At 43.0% G+C, this 26,476-nt stretch overlaps 1 protein-coding gene across 2 annotated transcripts in view; it reads left to right on the top strand.

The window, feature by feature from the left end:
• LOC121581260 (copine-8) overlaps nt 1–26,476 on the top strand; it is a 114,236-nt gene that overhangs the window by 66,708 nt on the left and 21,052 nt on the right. Inside the window, exons 7-12 of one of the 2 annotated variants that reach the window (XM_041896768.2) lie at nt 17,374–17,437; nt 17,813–17,916; nt 18,927–19,031; nt 20,851–20,892; nt 20,998–21,000; nt 22,765–22,840. In XM_041896768.2, the coding sequence (XP_041752702.1) occupies nt 17,374–17,437; nt 17,813–17,916; nt 18,927–19,031; nt 20,851–20,892; nt 20,998–21,000; nt 22,765–22,840 (394 nt within the window). The remainder of the gene's footprint in view (nt 1–17,373; nt 17,438–17,812; nt 17,917–18,926; nt 19,032–20,850; nt 20,893–20,997; nt 21,001–22,764; nt 22,841–26,476) is intronic. The other variant, XM_041896769.2, reaches the window with a different exon arrangement.

Here is a 26,476-nt window from a genome sequence, read left to right as displayed (position 1 = left end):
GGATGGCATTAAGCTTGCCCAGTGATGTACTGGGCCGCACACACTACCCTCTGTAGTGCCTTGCTGTCGGAGGCCGAGCAGTTGCCATACCAGGTGGTGATGCAACCAGTCAGGATGCTCTCGATGGACCCATGCCAAATCTTGAAATAGGCGTTGTCATGCCCTCTTCACAACTGTCTTGGTGTGTTTGGACCATGATAGTTCGTTGGTGATATGGACAACTACAGCCAGGTCGATGAGAATGGGGGTGTGCTCGGCCCTCCTTTTCCTGTAGTCCACGATCATCTCCTTTGTCTTGATCACATTGAGGGGGAGGTTGTTATCCTGGCACCACACTGCCAGGTCTCTGACCTCCTCCCTACAGGCAGTATCATCATTGTCGGTGATCAAGCCTACCACTGTTGTGTCGTCGGCAAACTTAATGATGGTGCTGGGTCGTGCTTGGCCATGCAGTCATGGGTGAACATGGAGTACAGGAGGGTACTGAGCACGAACCCCTGAGGGGTCCCCGTGTTCAGGATCAGCATGGCAGATGTGTTGTTACCTATGCTTACCACCTGGGGGCGGCCCGTCAGGAAGTCCAGGATCCAGTTGCAGAGGGAGGTGTTTAGTCCCAGGATCCTTAGCTTAGAGATGAGCTTTGAGGGCACCATGGTGTGGAACGCTGAGCTGTAGTCAATGAATAGCATTCTCACGTAGGTGTTCCTTTTGTCCAGGTGGGAAAGGGCAGTGTGGGGTGCTATAGAGATTGCGTCAGCTGTGGATCTGTTGGGGTGGTATGCAAATTGGAGTGGATCTAGTGTTTCTGGGATAATGGTGTTGATGTGAGCCATGACCAGCCTTTCAAAGCACTTCATGGCTACAGACTTGAGTGCTACGGGTCGGTAGTCATTTACGCATGTTACCTTGGTGTTCTTGGGCACAGGGACTATGGTGGTCTGCTTGAAACATGTAGGTATTACAGACTTGGTCAGGGACAAGTTGAAAATATCAGTGAAGACACTTTCCAGTTGGTCCGCGCATGCTTGGAGTACACGTCCTGGTAATCTGTCTGGCCCTGTGCCTTGTGAATGTTGAGCTGTTTAAAGGTCTTACTCACATCGGCTACAGAGAGCGTGATCACACAGTCGTCCGGAACAGCTGATGCTCTCATGCATGCTTCAACGTTGCTTGCCTCAAAGCGCGCACTTGTCACTGGTACTTCCTGCTTTAGTTTTTGCTTGTAAGCAGGAATCAGGAGGATAGAGTTATGGTCAGATTTGCCAAATGGAGGGCAAGGGAGAGCTTTGTACGCGTCTGTGTGTGTGGAGTAAAGGTGGTCTAGAGTTTTTTTTTCCTTCTGGTTGCACATGTAACATGCTGGTAGAAATGAGGTAAAACAGATGTAAGTTTCCCTGCATTAAAGTCCCCGGCCACTAGGAGCGCTGTATGGTTGAAAGAGATTGGGCAAAAGGAGTGGCTAATATGTCTGGCTGCATATCTGACTGGTTGACTTACTGCAAATTGAGAAATGATGAGGCTAAACTCAACAACAACAAGAAGAGACCGTATTATGAAGCCAATATCAATGATATAAAGAATGATGGAAAAAAAACTTGAAATTATGGGCAGAAAGACAAATTCACCTCTATCTTTTATCGAATCAGATGGCTTATTCATCACAAAACCATTTGATGTTGCCAATTATTTTAACGATTACATCATTGGCAAAGTGGGCAAACTTAGGCAGGAAATGGGGCGGCAGGTAGCTTAGTGGTTAAGAGCGTTGTGCCAGTAACCGAAAGGTCGCTGGTTCTAATCCCCGAGCCGACTAGGTGAAAAATCTGTCGATGTGCCCTTGAGCAAGGCACTTAACCCTAATTGCTCCTGTAAGTCGCTCTGGATAAGAGCGTCTGCTAAATGACTAAAATGTAAATGTAAATGTAAATGCCAACAACGAACAGTGAGCCATCATATTCATGCATAAAACGAATAATGAAAGAAAAGCGTTTTAATTTTGTAAAGTTAGTGTGGGAGAGGTGGATGTTTTTGTTGTTATTGATCAATAATGACAAACCTCTTGACATTGACAACTTAGATGGAAAGCTAGTGAGGATGGTAACTGACTCTATAGCCACTCCTATCTGTCATATCTTTAATATGAGCCTAGAGGAAAGTGTTTGTCCTCATGCCTGGAGGCAAGCCAAAGTAGATAATGGTAAAGCGGCCCATGAATGGTAAAGTGGCCTATGCTGGTTCTTACAGCCGACCTATCAGCTTGCTTGCAGCTCTTAGCAAACTGTTGAAAAAAATTGTGTTAGACAAATACAATGCTATTTCTCTGTAAACAAATTAACAGACTTTCAGCATTCGTATAGAGAAGGGCACTCAACATGTACTGCACTGACACAAATGACATTGATAATTGTGACGACAGACGCTGAAAGATGGGAAGCAAGTACAGGGTGAGGATTTAATAATAAATAGACATGAAACAAAGCAAGAACAGCGTCTGGACGAGAGAAACAAAACAACATCAATGCAGACACGGGAATGAAACTGAGGAAGTGACAGATATAGGGGAGGCAATCAATGATGTGGTGGAGTCCAGGTGACTCTGATGAAGTGCTGGTGCGTGCAACGATAGTGACAGGTGTGCGTAATGATGGGCAGCCTGGCGCCCTCGATCGCCAGGGAGGGGAAGCGGGAGCAGGCGTGACAATAATAAGAAGACTGTGGGAGCTGTACTGTTAGATTTCAGTGCAGCCTTTGATATTATTGACCATAACCTTTTGTTGAAAAACCTTATGTGTTATGGCTTTTTAACCTCTAATATCGTGGATTCAGAGCTATCTATCTAATAGAACACAAAGGGTTTTCTTTAATGGAAGCTTGGTGTACCGCAGGGCAGCTCCCTTGGCCCTCTACTCTTTTCTGTTTTTTACCAGTGACCTGCCACTGACATTAAACAAAGCCTATGTGTCCATTTATGCTGATGATTCAACCCTATACACGTCAGCAACCCCAGCTAGTGGAATCACTGCAACCCTAAAAAAATAGTTGCAGTCAGTTTTAGAATGGGTGGCCAGTAGGGCTGACCCCATTTAGTCTACTGGTCGATAGGCTGTTTGTCGACTGAGACCTGTCTGATTTGCGCCTGTCTCAGTGGACTAATCCATTGTGGATGCCACAGGGATGGCACAGTCCATCCCTCTAAGACATGTCATACTGAAATTGTATATAGTTATATAACTAATAAATCGAATATTATTTTGTAACAAATGCGCTTTCTCCCACGTTGGATACAATTGCTGTCCGCGGTTCTGAAACATAATCTTCAGTGCACCGTAGAATTGGCGCCTTTCCCTATGTTGCTATGTGCATAATAGCGAAGTTAACCAGCATATTGGGATTGAGAACAAAGAGGCGGAGGCAGCAGCAGCAGAGACGAGGAAACAGCCCTTGCCTTAGCATAATTGTCTAAGAAAATTGAGGAGAGAGGAAACCCCAATTTAATTTGGTCTATAATCAATAGCCTAACTGTTAAATGTGCCTGGCTTTATAAATCATCCATATACAGTGGGGAGAACAAGTATTTGATACACTGCCGATTTTGCAGGTTTTCCTACTTACAAAGCATGTAGAGGTCTGTAATTTTTATCATAGGTACACTTCAACTGTGAGAGACGGAATCTAAAACAAAAACCCAGAAAATCACATTGTATGATTTGTAAGTAATTCATTTGCATTTTATTGCATGACATATGTATTTGATACATCAGAAAAGCAGAACTTAATATTTGGTACAGAAACCTTTGTTTGCAATTACAGAGATCATACGTTTCCTGTAGGTCTTGACCAGGTTTGCACACACTGCAGCAGGGATTTTGGCCCACTCCTCCATACAGACCTTCTCCAGATCCTTCAGGTTTCGGGGCTGTCGCTGGGCAATACGGACTTTCAGCTCCCTCCAAAGATTTTCTATTGGGTTCAGGTCTGGAGACTGGCTAGGCCACTCCAGGACCTTGAGATGCTTCTTACGGAGCCACTCCTTAGTTGCCCTGGCTGTGTGTTTCGGGTCGTTGTCATGCTGGAATACCCAGCCACGACCCATCTTCAATGCTCTTACTGAGGGAAGGAGGTTGTTGGCCAAGATCTCGCGATACATGGCCCCATCCATCCTCCCCTGAATACTGTGCAGTCGTCCTGTCCCCTTTGCAGAAAAGCGTCCCAAAAGAATGATGTTTCCACCTCCATGCTTCACGGTTGGGATGGTGTTCTTGGGGTTGTACTCATCCTTCTTCTTCCTCCAAACACGGCGAGTGGAGTTTAGACCAAAAAGCTCTATTTTTGTCTCATCAGACCACATGACCTTCTCCCATTCCTCCTCTGGATCATCCAGATGGTCATTGGCAAACTTCAGACGGGCCTGGACATGCGCTGGCTTGAGCAGGGGGACTTTGCGTGCACTGCAGGATTTTAATCCATGACGGCGTAGTGTGTTACTAATGGTTTTCTTTGAGACTGTGGTCCCAGCTCTCTTCAGGTCATTGACCAGGTCCTGCCGTGTAGTTCTGGACTGATCCCTCACCTTCCTCATGATCATTGATGCCCCACGAGGTGATATCTTGCATGGAGCCCCAGACCGAGGGTGATTGACCGTCATCTTGAACTTCTTCCATTTTCTAATAATTGCGCCAACAGTTGTTGCCTTCTCACCAAGCTGCTTGCCTATTGTCCTGTAGCCCATCCCAGCCTTGTGCAGGTCTGAAATTGTATCCCTTATGTCCTTACACAGCTCTCTGGTCTTGGCCATTGTGGAGAGGTTGGAGTCTGTTTGATTGAGTGTGTGGACAGGTGTCTTTCATACAGGTAACGAGTTCAAACAGGTGCAGTTAATACAGGTAATGAGTGGAGAACAGGAGGGCTTCTTAAAGAAAAACTAACAGGTCTGTGAGAGCCGGAATTCTTACTGGTTGGTAGGTGATCAAATACTTATGTCATGCAATAAAATGCAAATTAATTACTTACAAATCATACAATGTGATTTTCTGGATTTTTGTTTTAGATTCCGTCTCTCACAGTTGTAGTGTACCTATGATAAAAATGACAGACCTCTACATGCTTTGTAAGTAGGAAAACCTGCAAAATCGACAGTGTATCAAATACTTGTTCTCCCCACTGTATACTGTAGCTACAGAAATAAGACAGATCTTGCTTCTGTTGCCTGTTTGAGTGTTTGTTTAATAGCCTACTGATTCCGTGAGCACCAACCCTCATGCATCGGCAAAATGTTGGATAATGCAATTTCACAGATTCGGCTGTTTTTAATCTTTTCTATGCTGTAATAAAGGCTTTACAATTTTGTTTTGTTAGAACAGACTGGTATTACTTATAATTTATTTAGTGTTGTTTACACTGTTCCAAACAGGCAGAAAAATAATATTGTAATCTAACAGCACCTGTTTGTCACACATAATATGCACCCAGCTTTCGGCTCTCGCTCCTATACCCTCCTTTTTCTTGATCTCCTTCTTATTGTTATTATTACAATTATTATTATGATCATCATTATGATAATATGTAATGTCGTTATCATTAGTGGGCTGTAGGCCTAAGAGCGCGTCCTGTTTAGTCTTAATACCGTAACTCACTTAGGCCTATATTTCAATACATAGGCTACTGTATCAATCAATCATTCATTCGTTTGTGCGTCACACAGCATACCAGACATTCATGCTTTGAAATGCAATCAAGCATTTTTTTGTATTTATTAAATAACAAAGGGAGCTTTGAATAATTAGCCTAAACAATAAATAAACCGCAAGTCACGAATGCGTGCACCTGTTTTTAGAGTGCTGTAATAAACGCTTTATAAATATTTTTTTCCGTTGGTAAAGACTCTGGTAAAATAAAATAAAATACAATTGTATTTGTCACATGCACCGAATACAACAGGTGTTGTTTACACTGTTCCAAATGGTCAGAAAAAATAATATTGTAATCTAACAGCAACTGTTTGGCACACATAATACTCACGCAACGCTTGCTCCTATACCCTCCTTTTTGTTGATCTCCAGTAGTTTCCACAACTAAGTCAAATGTCTTCCACAGATCTGACTTCCCCTTTCCCTCCTGAGCAACCAGTAAACATTCACTTATTTCGAGTTTCTTTTTCAAGTCCTCCGCATCCATTTTGCTGTTGACATTACTGTGTTCGGAGTTTGTTATAACCAATTTATTGATGTGATTATGATAGGCTATAGGTCAGGCCCTTTTGGTCACATGCATGCGATTCGTACATGTTTCACATAAAGAGAGCAAGGGTTGAGGGAATAGGGAATGTTTTTCGTAAACAAATGAGGGAATTCGGTAACAGAACTCTTCAGTCAGAAACAAGTAAGAAACTAAATTGCTGAAAAGATGTTGCAGCTTCAGCACGGACAGCACAATAAACACTTGCTGTGCTGTGGTGCCTTTTCACTGCAGTAGGGAGGAGAGCGAGACAACGTGCGCCAGTCACACAGGCACTCGCTGTCATTTTTCTTTACACAGTGTGACCATCGGGCTCTTTCTTGAGTCATTTGTGTGTCTTAATTGTTTAATCAAACAGTGTGCTTGAAGCATCAGACAAGCTCAGTGCATATGTAGTTGATTTTATTCAAACACATAGGGTGTGTCTGTCTATATATGGAAAAATGTATTCAAACATTTCGACCAATCAATTGGTCGAAAGAACAGGATGACTCTCGGTCGACCGAGATTTTTTTTTGTCGGGACAGCCCTAGTAGGCAGTAATAAACTGGTGCTGAACATCTCTAAAACTATGAACATTGTATTTGGTACACATCATTCCCTAAGTTCTAGACCTCAGCTGAATCTGGTAATGAATGGTGTGACTGTTGAGCAAGTTGAGGAGACTAAATTACTTGGTGTTACATTAGATTGTAAACTGTCATGGTCAAAACATATTGATTCAATGGTTGTATAGATTGGGAGAGGTATGTTCGTGATAAAGAGAAGCTATGCTTTTTTGAAACCACACTCCACAAAGCAAGTCCTGCAGGCTCTAGTTTTATCTTATCTTGATTATTGTCCAGTCATGTGGTCAAGTGCTGCAAAGAAGTACCTAGTTAAGCTGCAGCTGGCCCAGAAAAGAGCGGCACGTTTTGCTTTTCTTGGCTAAGAGTTGAGGAAAGACTGACTGCATCGCTTTTTTATAAGAAACATTAATGTGTTGGAAATTCCTAATTGTTTGCAGTCAACTTACACACAGCACTGACACACACACTTCTGATTCAGTCATAATGGATGGTTGATGGATAGGCAATTATCATAATTCTGAATAGAATATGGTGTATGCATGCATTAGATGATACAGCACAAAGCTATTTAGGTACATCTACAGTTATTTAATGTTTACTTTGCTTTAATACTCATAATTACTGATAGATTGGTAGACCTGTTTCTGAGCTAATGTATGCCATTTTCTAAGCTAATTTATGCCATTGCCTATATTAATTAATTATCAACGCCAGCATGTTATATTCAGCTACAGTAATTGATTGTTCACTTGGTTCTCATGCTGAGGTGAGTAGAGGGTGAACAGAGAGCGAGAGACCCAGAAAGAGAGATGGAGGGGGAGAGGGAAAGAGAGAGAGAGAAAGAAAGACAAAGAGAGAATGACACAGGGAGAGAGAGAGAGACTGGGAGAGAGAGAGACTGGGTGAGAGAGAGAGACGCTCTAGTGCCTCTCACCCTATCTGTCGTCAGACATACACCTGCACCTGATCGTGACGGGGGGACCTTTATTTACCTTAATGAATGTTAATTACCTCTAATTACACAGTTCAATCAGCACTCCAATGGGCGTGTGTGTGTGGGGGGGGGGGTTGGGGGGGGGGTTATTTTAAGACAATTGTTGTCAGCAGACTGAGAAGTGTGTTGACATCTATAGTGTGCCATGCAATCTGTAGTGTGTCCTATTATTTCAGCATGTTTGAGTAGGTGTGTATGTGTGTGCTATCTCATGATTGATTCAAAGTGAGCAGCAAGGCAGTGAAGGCCCCAACATACAGCTGAATGAGTAAAGGGGAAGAGAGGGAGAAACAACTGTGATGTTATGATCTTCTCTACATCTGCTCTGCACTTCAGTGGTGAGGATGGCGGTTCTCATCCTATGATATCACAAGGAGCCTAGTTCTCCCCGGTCAATAAAGGTTTGAGGTAAAGAAGGGATATATGGGTAAACACAGTAAGCCTTGGATAAGTACACACCCTGGACAGGAAGCTGGTCTGAGTAATCTCGGGCAACTCAATAATCTACTACTCTAACAGTGTATTGAAGGTATTTAAAGAATAAATGTGGATACTTTAGCTATTTTTACTAAATTATCCCTCACTTAACAAACCGCCCCCCCTCTTTTCAGGTTTTTGTTCAATTGAAAATAGCTCTTGAGTTAAGTAAATTCTGCCGGAGCAATTTGCATTGCATTTCCATAATATTATCAATTACATTTTCCTGAGCCACCATAATGACTTTCAGATTTGTCATAGCGTCTTTCATTTTTATGGCCTCTTGAATATTCAATAAGCCACAAAGGCCATGACAGAATGTCTTTATCTGAACATGAATCTCTTTCCTCTGGAAAGGTAATATACATTTATTACAGGACATGAGGTTGTAGGAGACTAGAGAAAAGTTATATGGCTTTAATATAGACTGCTGTTGTGAGAGGGAGGGAGGGAGGGAGGGAGGGAAGCAATACCCTTTCACTGTTGAGCCAAGCTGTACTCTGCTGGCCTGGTTACTAATCTACCTACGTTGCTGGAACTGTGCTTGGAAAGATGTTTGAGGTTGTAGTAGTAGTGAGGACAGAAAATAATGCTATGGAAAGTCACTGGGGTGGTTAGGTATGACTCCTTTGGATTTCCATAAAAAGCGGGAAAAATCACTTCTCATCTCTGGTAGTGAATAACGTGATATGCCTCTGCCTGAAATATTTGATTTTGGTATATAACGGCGGGTCAAGTTTACCAGTCGGCCCAGGACGCTGTGTTGGAGGCCGAACTGTCTCCTTCCTGCTCCTTTGCTGTTCCTATGTGGGGTGCTCTGCAGTAGTGTCTGACCTATGATGGAGAGAAAATGACTGCACCGCAAAATTTTCCTGGGTGTGGCATTGAAGTTTTGTCACTGCTGGAGACAATCTCAGTGTCCACTATGCATCGAGAGAGAATGCTCCCTTACCTGTTCAACAAAGGCCTATGCGGGGACGTTTGTGCCCCCGCATCGCCAAAAAGTTAGTGGACAGTGTTTAGGGCCTGGGCAAAGTGTTAATCTGCCTTGGCACAACTGCTATGATGATCCTTTATTTGCTCCGCCAATCTACATTCACCAAATGGACATACCATGTTGGTCAATATGTATCATGTACCCAGTGCTTGTTTGGAATGTGCCATTCTGCCTTGCTGTCACGTGTCTATTAGTTTGGCTAGTGTGTGCATTTTTAAGGGGTGGTTAGAAATACTAAACTATAATGATTTCAGTTGAAGGGAAAATGACCACTGCTACGTCCTGACAATGTTTGAGGTTACTGCTTATGTGTGAGGAACGTGTCTCGAGCATAAAAAATGTCGAGACAAGAATAAGGGGAGGGTTGTGTGGCGAAGACGCACTATAGGCATGTCTCTCGCCACTATTGCTGTCTCCCGCCAAATCGTGTGCCCTATTTGTTTCATTGTGTCAATTGTTTATCAATGCTCCATGACATATATATTCATCAGTGAAGTTACTGTTAATCCCAACATATTCCCCCATTCATTTGGAATGTTTGGTTACAAAATGTTTATAATTCATTAAATATTAAATTCATGCCATTCTCATTCTCCAAGTGGAAATGTTCTTTGGAGAGCTCACAAACCGTGCAACACTTATGATAAAGAACTTTTGGTTTGTTTAATTGCATTTACCAGTTTACTGTCAATTACTTTGTTGTCTTTGTTTGGAAAGCATGTATCCGGTTTCTCCGTCATGTTTAATGTTGTGTGAAAGCACGTGCTTTAGCGTCCATAGATATAGGCCTACATTACCTGGCTTGCGCGCCAAGAATGGGTGTGGCCAAATGTATTTAAGTCCCTGTTTGGGGATGTTCTTGTAAGTTAACTTTTGGGAGGCTGTATCTGAGCATGGTAGACCCCACCTGTGCTTTATTGGTTAAGACAGGTTTTGCCTAATGAGAGGCTTTTTCTTTTGAATTCTGACATTTTGAGTCCAGAAATGTGTGTATATATGTATGCAGACCTTGACTTTTTCCACATTTTGTTAGGTTACAGCCTTATTCTAAAATGTATTTAAATTGTTTTTTTCCCTCATCAATCTACACACAATACCCCATAATGAAAAAGCAAAAACAGGATTTTAGAAATGTTTGCTAATTTATACAATAACAAAAACGGAAATATAACATTTACATATGTATTCAGACCCTTTACTCAGTACTTTGTTGAAGCTCCTTTGGCAGCGATTACAGCCTTGAGTCTTCTTGCGTATGACGCTACGAGCTTGGCACACCTGTATTTGGGGAATTTCCCCATTCTTCTCTGCAGATCCTCTCAAGCTCTGTCAGGTTGGATGGGGAGCGTTGCTGCACAGCTATTTTCAGGTTTCTCCAGAGATGTTAGGTCGGGTTCAAGTCCGGGCTCTGGCTGGGCCACTCAAGGACATTCAGAGACTTGTCCAGAAGCCACTCCTGTGTTGTCTTGGCTGTGTGTTTAGGGTCGTTTTCCTGTTGGATGGTGAAACTTCGCCCAGTCTGAGGTCCTGAGGCATCTGGAGCAGGTTTTCATCAAGGATCTCTCTGTACTTTGCTCCGTTCATCTTTGCCTCGATCCTGACTAGTCTCCCAGTCCCTGCCACTGAAAAACATCCCCACAGCATGATGCTGCCACCACCATGCTTCACCGTAGGGATGGTGACGCTTGGCATTCAGGCCAAAGAGTTCAATCTTGGTTTCATTAGTCATTCATTAGTTTCATGGTCAGAGTCTTTAGGTGCCTGGAGTGCTGCAGAGATGGTTGTCTTTCTGGATGGTTTATTGTGGTATAGCGTGATATAAGCAGAATTCAATATAATTCCAATGCAACAACCCCTCTGAAAAAATTTCCCCTCACCGAATTCAACTGCCCCCTTAGTCACTTTATCCTGGCGCCAGGTCTGGTCTTGAGAGAATAAGACCCTAATTGTGTTGAGCTGAATCAAGGAAAGTAGCTAAATTGTGTTAATATCACAGCGTCTTTGTAATATTGAATAGGGCTAACTGGCTCAGTTAAAAAAGTCATCCTTTCCAAGACCTCACCTGCGTATCTCTACACTGTACATAGATTTCCCTGGTTCAGGATGTGTGGTCTAATGATAATTGTTATTTCCTTCAGGTCTCTCTCGTCTCTCCAGGGAGGAGGGGAAGATAATTGCTCTACCCCCCCCCGTAACGCCGCAGGTTGCTAAGATGTAATTATAATTACCTACCTAGTGCCTCTCCCTCTACTTTGCTCTCTCTCTCTCCTGACGCTGATTGCAAATCCATGTGTCTTGATTAGAAGGTTTTGGAAGTGTTGCTTCTGAATACACACAGAGCAAGGAGGGGGTGGTGAGCGAAAGAAAGAGGTGAAAGACAAAGCGAGATACAGGAGAAAGAGAGCGAGAGGTAAAAGAGAGCAGAAGAGGGAGGGATAGGGTGATGAGATGTGTATGAGCGAAAGAGAGGTGACAGAGACCGAGAGAGCGTTTTACTTAAGGCGTTTATGATGATTCATTTGACATTTGACATTTTAGTCATTTAGCAGACGCTCTTATCCAGAGCGACTTACAGTTAGTGAGTGCATAAAAAAAATAAAAAATGTCGTACTGGAATCGAACCCACAACCCTGGTGTTGCAAATGCCATGCTCTACCAACTGAGCTACATCCCTGCCGGCCGTTCCCTCCCCTACCCTGGACGAATTGTGCGCCGCCCCATGGGTCTCCCGGTCACGGCCGGCTACGACAGAGCCTGGATTCGAACCAGGATCTCTAGTAGCACAGCTAGCACTGCATCATCGCAGTGCCTTAGACCACTGCGCCACTCGGGAGGCATTTTCACATATATCGTTAATGTTAATGTTGACCTCCAGACCTGTCATCGGTTGTTGTGTAATAAATACAGATTTTTGTCTTCCTGACAGAAGGTCTCTATTACTTGGGTCGTTCCACGAAATGAGTGCCTTTTGTAACCTTTGTGACCTGTGTGAAGCTAGCCACAATAAGGATTAGCCACAATAGTGGAATTTGCGGTTCGCCTTCAAAATAAAAGTCCCCATTGAAACTGATGCAAACGGATACAAATAGTGGAATAATGCCATATTTGGACTACAAAATGCTAAATAAGGTTGGAATGTTATATAAGTTCAACAAAAGACAATAAGTAGTTAATTTCACACAAAAAAAGTAAAAAATCAGTTGAAATCGCACTGTTGATGTAATAGACTTGTTGACAAGTATATTGACAAATATTAGCGCTGTTGCTCTTATTGTGGGACTTTAACTATGGGAAATCACCTCACTATCCAGCATATTGGCATTCATATTGCAATGTACAGCTTTAGCTATGGGTCTTGGGCAGGTGCGCAGCTCCCCCCGGGACTGCCATGCAGAAGAAATATCAGCACGCACATCGAAGCACGAGATTGAACTGAGTTTTCCCCGTTAGTTAACACTATCAACGTTTCCCTTTACTGTGAGAAATGTGAACGAATCAACGCAATATTAGCCACTTTCAATGCAACATAACAAAATGAACTATGCAAGATATTTGTTGGAGGCAGAGCTGCAGTAGGCCTATATGCAAATAGACCATTGCCATATATGGATCTGTGCCATTCACTAAAAACTGTACTATTTTTACAGCGTGAGCGGTTGTGAGATGTGCTTGTTTTGAGATCAAAGCGAGAGCTACATGTAGCGACTTGTGCACATTTGTTCATATCCTTTGCTAGTTAGTGAGTTATTAGCCCAGTTATATATCATTTGTAATCAGCAATTGGGGAGTGATTGTTTCCTACAAAAGCACAAAGCGTGTGTATTTCTAGACATCTTTGAAAAGCGAGTCATGTAAAGAGCTTTTTTTGTCTTAAAGGGGCAGGGTTGTATTTTGAGACAGACTTGAATAAGCTAAGTAGCCAATAGGCAGAGGGTAGCATAATTTGTCTGATAATGGTATGGAAATAATGATGCATTTTATTTTGTGAAGTGGTTTCTTTTTTTCTTTTTTAAAAATCTTTTTATTTAACTAGGCAAGTCAGTTAAGAACAAATTCTTATTTACAATGACGGCCTACACCGGCCAAATCCGGACGACGCTGGGCCAATTGTTCGCCACCCTATTCTTGCATCAAACAACACAACAACATTTTCAAGTGGATAAACAGGTTAATGTCAAGCCCTGCATGTTTTTTTCAAAGGTTTCATGGATTGTAGGCCTACATTGAACACCACACATTGGCTGCTACTGTAGGCTGAACGATAGAACAGCTATTTCCATGTTAAAATGTAATGGGATGCATTTTCTCCATTGTTTTTTGTGGTAGGCCACTCTTGTAGGCCTACATTATGATCAAATAGCCACAGCAGCCTACTTGACCGCTGTTAAAACTAACTTAAAGCAGTTACAGCATCAGTGTAGGCTGCACAGAATTTTCACAATGTTCCAGTTCGCTCTCAGCAGACCTGAAATTTATGATGAAAAAAATGAGAGGGAACATTGGTCTTGGGTCCATGAAATGGCATATCAGCCTACTCAGTGACACCCACAGAACACAACTGTGAAGAGTTGTACACAAATATTATCGTTGTTGCTCTTATTGTGGGACTTTTAACTGTGGGAAATCACCAATATTGAATTTGAAAAGCCTGTTATATTAAATAAAGTGTCCTTTTAATATAGACCACATGGAGAATTAAATAAATCAGCATTCTGACATGTCACAGTTGAGTTCTGTGGGTATCGCTGAGTAGGCTGATAACCCATTTCATGGACCCAAGATCCATAGGTAAGGCTGTATATTGCAATATGAATGTCAATACACACAGTTGGTTGACTGGTGAGCTAATGTGACAGTCAAAGTCCTGCAATAAGAGTCTCCGATACTAATATTTGTTTAAACTCTTCACAGTTGTGTTCTGTGGGTGTCACTGAGTAGTCTGATACTCCATTTCATGCAGCCAAGATCCAAAGGTAAGGATGTTCATTGCAATATGAATGACAATAGGCTGGATAGTGTGGTGATTTCCCACAGTTAAAGTCCCAGAATAAGAGCTACGACTCTAATATTTGTGTACATTCTTCATAGTTGGGTTCTGTGGGTATCACTGAGTAGGCTGATACCCCATTTCATGGAACCTGTTTTCTGTGGACTGCATTCTTACTTTACCTGCACTAACTCTATGCCTCCCGCCCTTCATCCCCCCATTATGAAATAGAATTGGCCCTATCCCTGCCTCCCACAAAGGCCTGTTGGTACTGTAGGCCTTGCCAACCAACCCAGGAGGGGCTCTATGTGTGTGAGTCCTCAGATGGCCCTGGTCTTGTTTATTTGTTTGATTTATAGTCTGACTGACCCACTGAATTGGATGTGATGGGATGGGACGGAGCTGCTTTGTTTAGCCTACTGTGTGGCCCCTCATCAGTACACATTCACAGTCACAGTGTGTGTCTTCTGGTGCAGCTCTGGTCTGCTTGCTTGCATGCGCATGCGTGTGTTGGCACCAAGGCAAGAATGACAGGGGGAGACAGAAGAGAATAAAGGGATCTTTCATTCAACCACTCCTATTCAAATAAGCATAGGGAGGAGGCAGTTAAGGTGACGTTAAGTGTCGTTCATGGGGGTCGTAATATGGCAGCAGATCTGAATTGTGCTGATCTGGTTAGTCAGGCATCAATCAGCTTGTGTGTGTCCCAAATGGCACCCTATTCCCTAAATTGTGCACTACTTTTGTCCAGATCCATATGGGCCCTGGTCAAAAGTAGTGCACAATTTAGGGAATAGGATGCCATTTGGGATGCAGGTTCGGTCTGAAATGACTCTATTCTATTTAGAGTGAGTGGCTGTGCCTGAAGGTTACAGTGCACCGCTGTTCTGCTGCATTCAGCGGCACACTTTTAGAGCTAGCCTTTTTGAGGCACTACACACACACACACATATGCATGGAAATGCTCACGTACACACACACACACACACACACACACACACAACGGGAAAGAGAGTGAGAGAGAGTGACTGACTGGGAATTTGTAAGTGACAATCCAAATCCATAGTTGTCTATTACTGGAGGAGAGGACTTGAGGAATACTTGTGAAACCCTGTCTGAATCCTATTTGTGTGTGTAATCCTGTTATTAACACATCTACAGCAGGATTTCCTATCGGGGCTTTCACTGTATGCTGTGGAATCGACTGCTACAGTTTTAAATTCTCCTTTTTGTTGACATTCTGAGATTAGAACAGCACATTCACAGTGAAGCTTTTCTGTAAGAGTGGCTGCGCCTGTATTCATAAAGCGGATCAGAGTAGGCCTAGGGGTGCTGATCTAGGATCAGTGTGAAAATACTCTCATGTGTGAAGTTCAGTTTTTCACTCTCACAATTACACTTTTTATAGAGAAACAACAAAATGGGGTGTTCTGAGTCCATGTCAATGCACAAATCAAATCCAAAGAAACAATTTGACATCTCAGAAATATTGAACATATTTTGCCTTTTGAGTGTAATTCAAGTGCATACCTAGCTAGAGAGGAACGTGTTTTGCTAGCGATGTTTCTGTAGCAGAGTTTGCGAAACAAATGCCCACCTGATTGATACAAAGCATGACATAATTCTGCCAGGTAGGCCTACTTTGCAGTTAACATTTACAAGGTTGAGAAGGTTTTGGGGAAGTCCTTTCTATTTACCCACAAGACAGTTATCATTAGCATCGCTACTGGCTAGACAAAGTGATAGGCCTAGTTGATTACATGTGGTATTGATTTAGCAAATTTGCGAATGAATGCTCGTACATGGACTCTCCAAGCAGACCGCGCGATTAATCAGGGGGGGCCTGATCCTAGATCAGCACTCCTACTCTGAGACTCTGTGAATAGAGACCCTGGTCTAATTCCATCTCCAATTGGAGTCGTTTCCCCCATCATAAAATACAGAGGGTTTAGGGCTTAATCAACAGTTGATTTGCAATATGGAACATAATCCTAAAGTGTCATTTTTTTATTACTTACATAATACTGTGAGGAGAATGGGTTGAGGAAAGGGAAGGTAACACTGGACAGTACAAATGACCTAGGTGAATTGTCAGAGAGAGAGAGAGAGAAATAGATAGAAACCTTTTCATTTTCTTCTTTTGCAAGTTTACTCTCATCCTTCAAAAGAGGTAGGCTATTGGTTTCTGGGTTAAAAGAGATAACTGTTCTTCCCAATATAAAGCACTGATACAAAAAACCCATCCGGATCCATGTCCTTTTGATAGGTCTATCAGCTCTCTCCTTCGGTCCTGCTGGCTAAGTGAAGGGGACTTGTATTACTCTTAGGCTGGGGTCCTCGACCCCAATTTCAGGCTGCCTAAATGACTGCCTGAGTCCATTTCTGCAAGGTGGGCCTGGCTACTGCTATGACAGTGCTAGTCATCAGTATTTTGAAGATTACTCTTTCTCAGAAATGAAGACAACTAATGTCACTGGTTTCTTACCATGCCTCAGTGGTTCCATTTAAAGTTTATTTTGTCCTTTGATGTGACTTGGACATCGTTTCTTGGAGGGAGGGGGGATGTGTTGTCAAAGGGGCTTGTGTAAGTTGGGTGTGTTGGTGTAGTGTGTTGGATGGAATCCTGGATAAACGGTGTCTCGCTTTCGGCGTAAGAGAATGTGCACAAACACACACACACACACTTCTCTCTCTCTCTCTCTCTCTCCTCTCTCTCTCTCTCTCTCTCTCCTCCCCTCTCTCTCTCTCTCTCTCTCTCTCTCCTCCCTCTCTCTCTCTCTCTCTCTCTCTCTCTCTCCTCCCCTCTCTCTCTCTCTCTCTCTCTCTCTCCTCCCCCTCTCTCTCTCTCTCTCTCTCTCTCTCTCTCTCTCTCTCTCTCTCCTCCCCTCTCTCTCTCTCTCCCCCCCCTCTCAAAGCTCAACTTGTATTCTCTGGCTTTAGAGGTGTTTTGGGATACTCCCTCAAGTTCTCAAGTTTTCCATGGCATGATGGGAGAGGCTTGTTATGACAGAGAAACCTTCACAGACATCACCGTTACTGTGTTTCCGTTAGACCATACTGACTATATAGTCCATTAGTATATAAATGAATGGTGTCTCTGTTTTGTCTTCAACAGGGGCATTCCTGGAAAGAAGTGTGGAAACATCATTGTTAAGGCAGAAGAGATGGGAAACTGCAGGGTGAGTAGTGATGGCAGGGGATATGGAGGGAAAGGGTGTCTTGGGCTGCATCCCATCCCAAAAAAGTTGTCTGCCCTTGTTAACTCCCCAAACCATACATCATACCCACATAAGTACAACATCAATCAATAAACACTTTGCCATGGCATATACATTCAATTATATTGCTATGGATCTACTATCATAGGATATATATCTCACCTTGATGCTGAGTGGAGTTGCCCTGAGCTGTGTCCTGTAATGCTACTGTTGACTGATCAGCATTAATGTCTGCATCTACTATCAGATGTCTCTCACCAGTATCTGCTGAGAATACTGAGCTGTGAGCAGTGCTGTCAATTTAATCAGTCTCAATGTCTCTCTCTGTTACTGTAGGAGTCAGTGATGATGCAGTTCTGTGGGAATAAACTGGACAAGAAAGATTTCTTCGGCAAGTCAGACCCTTTCCTCGTATTCTACCGCAGCAATGAAGATGGAACGTGAGTATACTTTAACTACCCCTTCTTCAGATCCTCTCCTCCATTCAACTCCATCTAAGTCTCTCAATCTGAGGGAAATTAGTTTCCATTGAATTCCTTTAGTTAAACAATCTTGCCTCTCTCTGTGGGTTTGTGGGTGTGTGTGTGTGTGTGTGTGTTACAGCCTACAGGGTCTTCTCTCGCATCAACACATATCTGGGAGGTCAGATAAGCAGGTCTACTCCTCTGAGGCGAGGCTTTATTACACACACACACACACCTATCATACAGCCGGCAGAGCAGAGAGGAGATGACCTAGCGGGAGCAGTGGTCGAAGGGAAAGCTCCCTATGGCCTCCCTGGCCTCTCTGTACAGGGGGTCAAACCTCTCTCTCTCTCTCTCTCTCTCTCTCGCTCTCTCTCTCTCTCTCTCTCTCTTCTCTCTCTCTCTCTCTTCTCTCTCTTCTCCTCTCTCTCTCTCTCTCTCTCTCTCTCTGTTAATGGAAGGTGAAGCTCTCTGAACTCATATTCTACACTGCACTATTTTAATTTTAAAACCATTTGCTTTTGCAGTGAATTATGATTATACTGAGTATTCCTCAGTTGATAGTAATTGGTCGTCGAACTGAAACAGATTTTCTTTTTTTGTGCCGGTCATCATGATGACATTTGAAAAGTTTTTTTATTGCTCGATATTTTGGCAAAGTACGGAAAAGAGGAATCACTGTCTTAGAGATTTGTATCACTAAATGAGTGTGATTTATCTTCTTGGGGGGAAGAAAGATCTGAGGGAGCGGAGAGTCAAAGAGAGACGTTTACACTTGCGAAAAATCTTGAGAAAAGGAAGAAAGTCTGTCTCGCTAACTATAACTTTGCACAGACACCCTGAGGGAATGAGAGCGAGGGAGAGGAAGAGAGGAAGAGGTGTAAAAAAGAGAAGGGGATAAAGAGGAACAGTGAAAGGAGTATTGTCCAGTGATTGATTGATCCATTGTTCAGTGTATGACTTGTCTTGTCGCTGTGTTTCTCCAGGTTCACAATCTGCCATAAGACAGAGGTGGTGAAGAACACACTAAACCCAGTGTGGCAGGCCTTCAAGATACCTGTCAGAGCACTCTGCAATGGAGACTACGACAGGTCAGTGTGTGTGTGTATGTGTGTGTAGTGTGGCCAGCAAGATTATACTGGCATTAACTGTTTTGCTGAAGTGTGTGAGGGCCATACTTTTTTTAAAACAATTTGAGTCCTTTGCAAAAATGATTTGGTGACAGGATCTAATCTGGAAGAGGAGAAAATAGTTTTTAGATGGGCTCCATTTTATAAGAATCACCATGCATGCATACTAAATGCATATGGAAGCTATTATAATGAAATAAATTAATGCTTGGTCTGCTTATGAATAGCCTTCCTCTCTGCAATCATCTTTCTCCCTCAGTGGAGTAGTCTATTCACATGCCTGACTGACAGACAGGTGTCATGCCCTCACTCAAATGCATTGGCCCTTAAATCCAGGGTGTAAGAAGCGATGAAATAGTTTTTCACCCCTAAGTTTGAAATCCCCAGAGTTTGTGCATGTGTGTGTGTGTGCGTGTTGTGTGCATGTGTGCGTAATGTATAGGACAATGTGTGTGTGTCACTCTGCAATCCCATCTCAGGGATTGTGTTTGTGTTCATCTCCAGTTGTCAGCAGGCTTGTTTGCCAGTGATAAGGCACAAAGCCCCAGATGGATGGTCTGAGCTTGTCAGCCTGCATTGATTGGAGCAGAGCTGGGCCCTGGCTCTGTCTGAGTTGTTAGGAGGTTAGTTAGAGAGAGCTCATTGTTATCAGTGTGTGGAGAGTGTGGGGAGCCAAGGAAGCACACACACACACACACATTGATTTACGCACACACACACAGCGAGAGTGTGAGTCTCTGGGGGTCAGGGACGAGAGCCACGGGAGAACGCTAACAATGGAGAGCTGTGTGTCCCCCTGCTGATAGTACCACTGCTGATGGGCCCTTGTTAGAGACACACACTCCCACACATACACACTTCTCCCGCCACCCCAGGGATTACAGAAGGAGCAGGATGTAGAGCTGGATGGCTCTATCTCCTCAGCCTTTTATCTAGTTAGCTTAGATGGATGGTGATGGGCTCATCCTTCACTCCATTTAGCAGGAGGCTGAGCAGAGCGTGTGTGTTTGTGTGTGTGCGTGTATGTGTGCATACTTGTGTGTTTCTGTGTGTCTGTGTCTATCTTTGTGCTCTGACAATGCCGGAGTGTGCCTCCTCTTATCATTTACATTTTACATTTTAGTCATTTAGCAGACGCTCTTATCCAGAGCGACTTACAGTTAGTGAGTGTGTACATATTTTCTTTTCATACTGGCCCCCCGTGGGAATCGAAGCCACAACCCTGGCGTTGCAAACGCCATGCTCTACCAACTGAGCTACACGGGACTACATCATCATACCCCCTTACTTAACCCTACAGGAAACTCATTAACCTGTGATTTCTCACCCGGTGGAAATCTATAATCTATGATTACCTTTTCATTTAAGCATCTGTTCATTATTTTCTTCTTTATTTTTTCTCGTCTGGAAAGAGAGGTGAAATTGAGGTAGGTGAAATTGGTGCTGGGTGAAATACGCACAGCCACGGTCAGCTACTTATCTCTTGGCTCTGGTGAAGGAAAATGGCCACTTGTCAGTGGAAAAACGATTCTTCAGTTTGAGGGGATGGGTGATAATGGAAGGGCACTGCTTTTCTCTCTCTAACATTTGCTATTTTGGAAACCAATATAGACATGATATATATTACTATAAACTATCCTCCTTCAGAATACAATACATTTGAACTTGAAACTTGTTTGGGGGGAATGTACAATGCCATGATCATAGTTTCTGCTGATAATTGTCCTGTTAAAACTAAATAAATCTGTTTCTAATATATTGTTATTTTTCACCCTACTAGAACGATCAAGATAGAATGCTACGACTGGGACAGAGATGGAAGGTAATTTAATTTGAGTCTTAATTGAAAAGCACCTTCATTAGCATGATGTAATCACTGTGTTATCTAAATTAGACTACTTTAACTCATCCTAATCTATATTTCTAGAAGGTAAGGAAGCTGGATTGGATGCTGATTCATTCAACACACATTGACATGTTGTTGAAGTGGGGGAATTGGATTGGCCCATAAACAGAGGCGGGGCTAAGGGCGGGGCAGCAGTAAAAGAAACACCAACTTGATATGAGTGTCATCATTTCATATTATGGGTTTAGTGGGCAAGGTTATTGCACTGGGGTATTACTTTAAAGTATGCACTCACTCCCTCTGTCTCGTCTCCTCTTTATACCTGTCAGCGTTATGTCAAGTGTTACCAGATCTCTCTTTGCTTGCAGGTAGAGGGGTTACGCTTTGTTTCCGAATTCACTTTATTTTAAGGAAGTGCATTGAATATACAGTGCCATGAAAAAGTATTTGCCCCCTTCCTAATTTTCTTTACTTTTGCATATTTTTTATACTGAATGTTATAGGATCTTCAACCAAAATCTAATATTAGATAAATGGAACCTGAGCAAACAAATAACACAACAATTACATACTTATTTCATTTATTTCATTTAAAAAAGTTACGCAACACCCAATGCCCCTGTGTGAAAAAGTAATTGCCCCCTTACACTCAATAACTGGTTGTGCCACCTTTAGCTGCAAGGACTCCAACCAAACGCTTCCTGTAGTTGTTGATCAGTCATTGTGGAGGAATTTTGTCATCCAAAAAGTTATACTTTTGAATCATCTGTCCATAGAACATTCTTCCAAGAGTCTTGATGATCATTCAGGTGCTTCCAGGTGCTTTTTGGCAAACTTGAGTCAACATTTTGGACTACATGGTTCACATTATGCCTGGCGAAAACCAAGCACTGCATTCCATAGTAAGAACCTCATACCAACGGTCAAGCATGGTGATGGTGGCGTGATGGTTTGGGGATGCTTTGCTGCCTCAGGACCTGGACGACTTGCCTTAATAGAAGGAACCATGAATTCTGCTCTGGATCAGATAATTCTACAGGAGAATGTCAGGCCGTCCGTCTGTGAGTTGACGCTAAAGCGCAGCTTGGTCATGCAGAAAGACAATGATCCAAAACACAAAATCAAGTCTACATGAAAATGTCTATAAAGCAATCCATTTGAAGTTTTGGAATGGCCTAGTCAAAGTCCAAACCTAGTCCCAATTGAGATGTTGTGACAACACTTGAAACGAGCAGTTCATGCTTGAAAACCCACAAATGTTGCTGAGTTAAAGCAGTTCTGCATGCAAGAGTGGGCCAAAATTCCTCCACAGCGATGTGAGAGACTGATCAACAACTACAGGAAGCATTTGGTTGCAATCATTGCAGCTAAAGGTGGCACAACCAGTTATTGAGCGTAAGGGGGCAATTCCTTTTTCACACAGGTGCATTGGGTGTTGCATAACTTTGTTAATTGTAAACTCAGGTTCCCTTTATCTAATATTAGGTTTTTGTTGAAGATCTGATATCAGTATCAAAAATAGAGAAAATCAGAAAGGGGGCAAATACTTTTTCACGGCACTGTATGCTACTGTACCCTCAAGTGGCTGCATGAAAAACACAAGTGAAATCTCTACTTAATCACTCTCAAATAATTGTTAAATGTCTATATCTATCTCACTCTTTATTGCTTTAACATTTCATTAATAATAACTTATCTCAACTGATCTCATTCCATCCACTAGACTATTATAATACACTCCTTCATAGGCACATTGATCAGGCTTCTGCCACTAACAGTTGTGCTTTGTGGGTTGTGTATTTGAAATGCTATGATTATACTAATGATTGTTTTGTGCGTTGTCTTTAGCCATGACTTCATAGGAGAGTTCAGTACCAGCTACAGAGAGCTGTCCAGAGGCCAGTCCCAGTTCAATGTGTATGAGGTAAGTGTGTGTGTGTGTGTGTGTGTGTGTGTGTGTGTGTGGTTGTGTGTGTTTACATGTGTGCATGCGTCATGTTTACGTATGTATGTGTGCTTGGTGGAATAGGATATTACAGTGCATTCGGAAAGTATTCAAACCCCTTGACTTTTTCCACATTTTCTTACGTTACAGCCTTATTCTAAAATTGATTAAATTGTTTATTTTCCTCATCAATCTACACACAATACCCCATATTGACAAAGCAAAAACAGTTTTATAGAAATGTTTGCTAATGTATAAAAAAAAAGAATGGAAATATCACATTTACTTAAGTCTCCCAGTCCCTTCCGCTGAAAAACATCCCCACAGCATGATGCTGCCACCACCATGCTTCACCATAGGGATGGTGCCAGGTTTCCTCCAGACGTGACGCTTGGCATTCAGGCCAAAGAGTTCAATCTTGGTTTCATCAGACCAGAGATTCTTGTTTCTCGTGGTCAGAGTCTTTTAGGTGCCTTTTGGCAAACTCCAAGCAGGCTATCATGTGCCTTTTACTGAGGAGTGGCTTTCGTCTGGCCACTCTACCATAAAGGCCTGATTGGTGGAGTGCTGCAGAGATGGTTGTCCTTCTGGAACGTTCTCCCATCTGCACAGAGGAACTCTGGAGCTCTGTCATAGTGATCATTGGGTTCTTGGTCACATCCCTGACCAAGCAAGGCCCTTCTCCCCCGATTGCTCAGTTTGGCCGGGCGACCAGCTCTAGGAAGAGTCTTGGTGGTTCCAAACTTCTTCCATTTAAGAATGATGAAGGCCACTGTGTTCTTGGGGACCTTCAATGCTGCAGAAATGTTTTGGTACCCCTCCCCAGATCTGTGCCTCGACACAATCCTGTCTCGGAGCTCTACGAACAATTCCTTCGACCTCATGGCTTGGTTTTTGCTCTGACATGCAATGTGGGACCTTATATAGACAGGTGTGCCTTTCCAAATAATGTCCAATCAATGGAATTTACATCAGGTGGACTCCAATCAAGTTGTAGAAACATCTCAAGGATGATCAATGGAAACAGGATGCACCTGAGCTCAATTTCGAGTCTCATAGCTAAGGGTATTATAATTATTTTTATTTTTTTCATACTGGCCCCCCGTGGGAATCGAACCCACAACCCTGGCATTGCAAACGCCATGCTCTACCAACTGAGCTACATCCCTGCCGGCCAGTCCCTCCCCTACCCTGGACGACGCTGGGCCAATTGTGCGCCACCCCATGGGTCTCCCGGTCGTGGCCGGCTACGACAGAGCCTGGATTTAATACCTGTGATGGAAACTTAAGTTTTTGTGCTTTTCTAATAACAATATCTGTGTTCTTTTCATGTGCTTTTCTAATAACCGTTTTCTGTGTTCATGCAAGTGACTGACTGAGCGAATCCTATCTATCAGTATCTGCAATTTGGCAGTACGCCCAGACCCTTGTTTTGAGAACGAAATATATCTCAGTTTCAAGGACTCAGCTTAGAGAAGAAGCCTCGTGAGGTATTGGTCTGTCACATGCATGACCCAGTATTGGTCGGTCACATGAATGAAGCAAATGGTAGTGATGAATTAATTATGAATAAGAGAAATCATGCAAATATGACTTGTCTGCAGTATATAAGAGAACTGGTCCTCTGTAGCTTAGCTGGTAGAGCACAGCGCTTGTAACGCCACAGTAGTGCATTCGATCCCCGGGACCACCCATACACAAAAATGTATGCACGCATGACTGACTGAGCGAATCCTATCTATCAGTATCTGCAATTTGGCAGTACGCCCAGACCCTTGTTTTGAGAACGAAATATATCTCAGTTTCAAGGACTCAGCTTAGAGAAGAAGCCTCGTGAGGTATTGGTCTGTCACATGCATGACCCAGTATTGGTCGGTCACATGAATGAAGCAAATGGTAGTGATGAATTAATTATGAATAAGAGAAATCATGCAAATATGACTTGTCTGCAGTATATAAGAGAACTGGTCCTCTGTAGCTTAGCTGGTAGAGCACAGCGCTTGTAACGCCACAGTAGTGCATTCGATCCCCGGGACCACCCATACACAAAAATGTATGCACGCATGACTGTAAGTCGCTTTGGATAAAAGCGTCTGCTAAATGGCATATTATTATTATTAACTCACAGGACTGCCCCGTGAGAGCTCCTGATCAACATGTGTACATGGTGCATTGAGTTGGTTGGAACCTCTCCAGCGCGCTGATAATAAACAATGATTAATTTAAGATTGACTTCGGGTGTCCCTGTGTAAGAATTTCCACGACATACCTTTTAGAATAAGGCTGTAACGTAACAAAAGGAGGAAACGGGGAAAGGGTCTGAATACTTTCCGAATGCACTGTATGTATCTATATACTCTTAACGTCACTCACCCACACAGAAGCACATTTAGTAAATCTCCTCTGGAAAGATTCTTCATGGCATTTCTCCTGAAATTTAATTCACAGAGTTTGACGTAAAGTGAGGGAGTTTTGATGGATGGCCAGCCTCCACACTCCGTCTCCTAAGATAGGACTGAACAGTTGTTCATTAACAAACAATATTCTGAGTGGGAAGCACACAGGGGAACCCTTATTTTAAGCAGCTGGTGTTTGTCTAATGAGAGAAGGAAGACACACTCAGACAGTGATTGTGTGCTGTCATCCAAGATGCTGTCACTGGGACATGAGAATCTATCATCATTTCCCAAGTCACAGCTCTTGGCTTCCATATTCTCGTTTTTTTCCCTCCACTGTAAATGTTACAATTTAGGAGAGGAGGTTCCACATCACTGCTGTCTGTGTGTTTGTGTGTGTTTGTGTGTGTGTGTGTTCCTTCTTCCCTTAACCATCTGTCCATCTGTTAACAGTCATCACCTAATGCCCAGCATGGGCCCCGATCTCTGTTATACACATTGCCCCTTCACACACACACACAAACAAACACACACACACACACACACACAAACACTGCCTATGGTTGTCCATCGTGCCCGATGATCACCATCTTCTCCTTTACTTGTGAAACACACACGCCTCTTGTGAGCAGCTCCTGTCTCTCTGGTCCTCTCTGTCTATCTGTTGACTTGATGTGACATCTACTCTTGCCAGAGCAGTTACTAAACACAACACAAGGGAAACCAACTGTCACTGTGTGTGTGTGTGTGTGAATTCTTTATGGCGTGCATGCACAACCATGGGGGGGATGGGCGCGTTAATGTAAATTGTATTTTACAAGCCAGATGCAATAAAACAGCTAGCCTCACCTTCAAAGGCAAATGTGCCCTTCCTTACTTATTCCCTCCAATCTCCACCAAGGATGCAGAGGGTTATAAATCCAGTGTAAATTGCACCCTCTTCCCTTATAGTGCACTATAGTGCACCCTATGGGCCCAGGTCAAAAGTAGTGCACTATTAAGGGAATAGAGTGCCATTTAGGACTTATCGGATGTTTTCTCCCCGAGGGTTTGTACGGCCTGCTGACCTCCACACGGTTTAATTTAACACTTTACAGCTCAGATTAAAACATTGTATGCTGCACTTCCCAGTCAAGGATTGCAGCATGGCGTGTGAGTGAGTGAGATAGAGGGAGCATTCCTGGCCTGTGAGATTAATTCCATGACCTCTAACCTTTGT

This window comes from Coregonus clupeaformis, chromosome 14 (assembly GCF_020615455.1).
Source record: "Coregonus clupeaformis isolate EN_2021a chromosome 14, ASM2061545v1, whole genome shotgun sequence".
NCBI lineage: Eukaryota > Metazoa > Chordata > Actinopteri > Salmoniformes > Salmonidae > Coregonus > Coregonus clupeaformis.
This window is presented reverse-complemented; position numbering and strand designations above follow the sequence as displayed.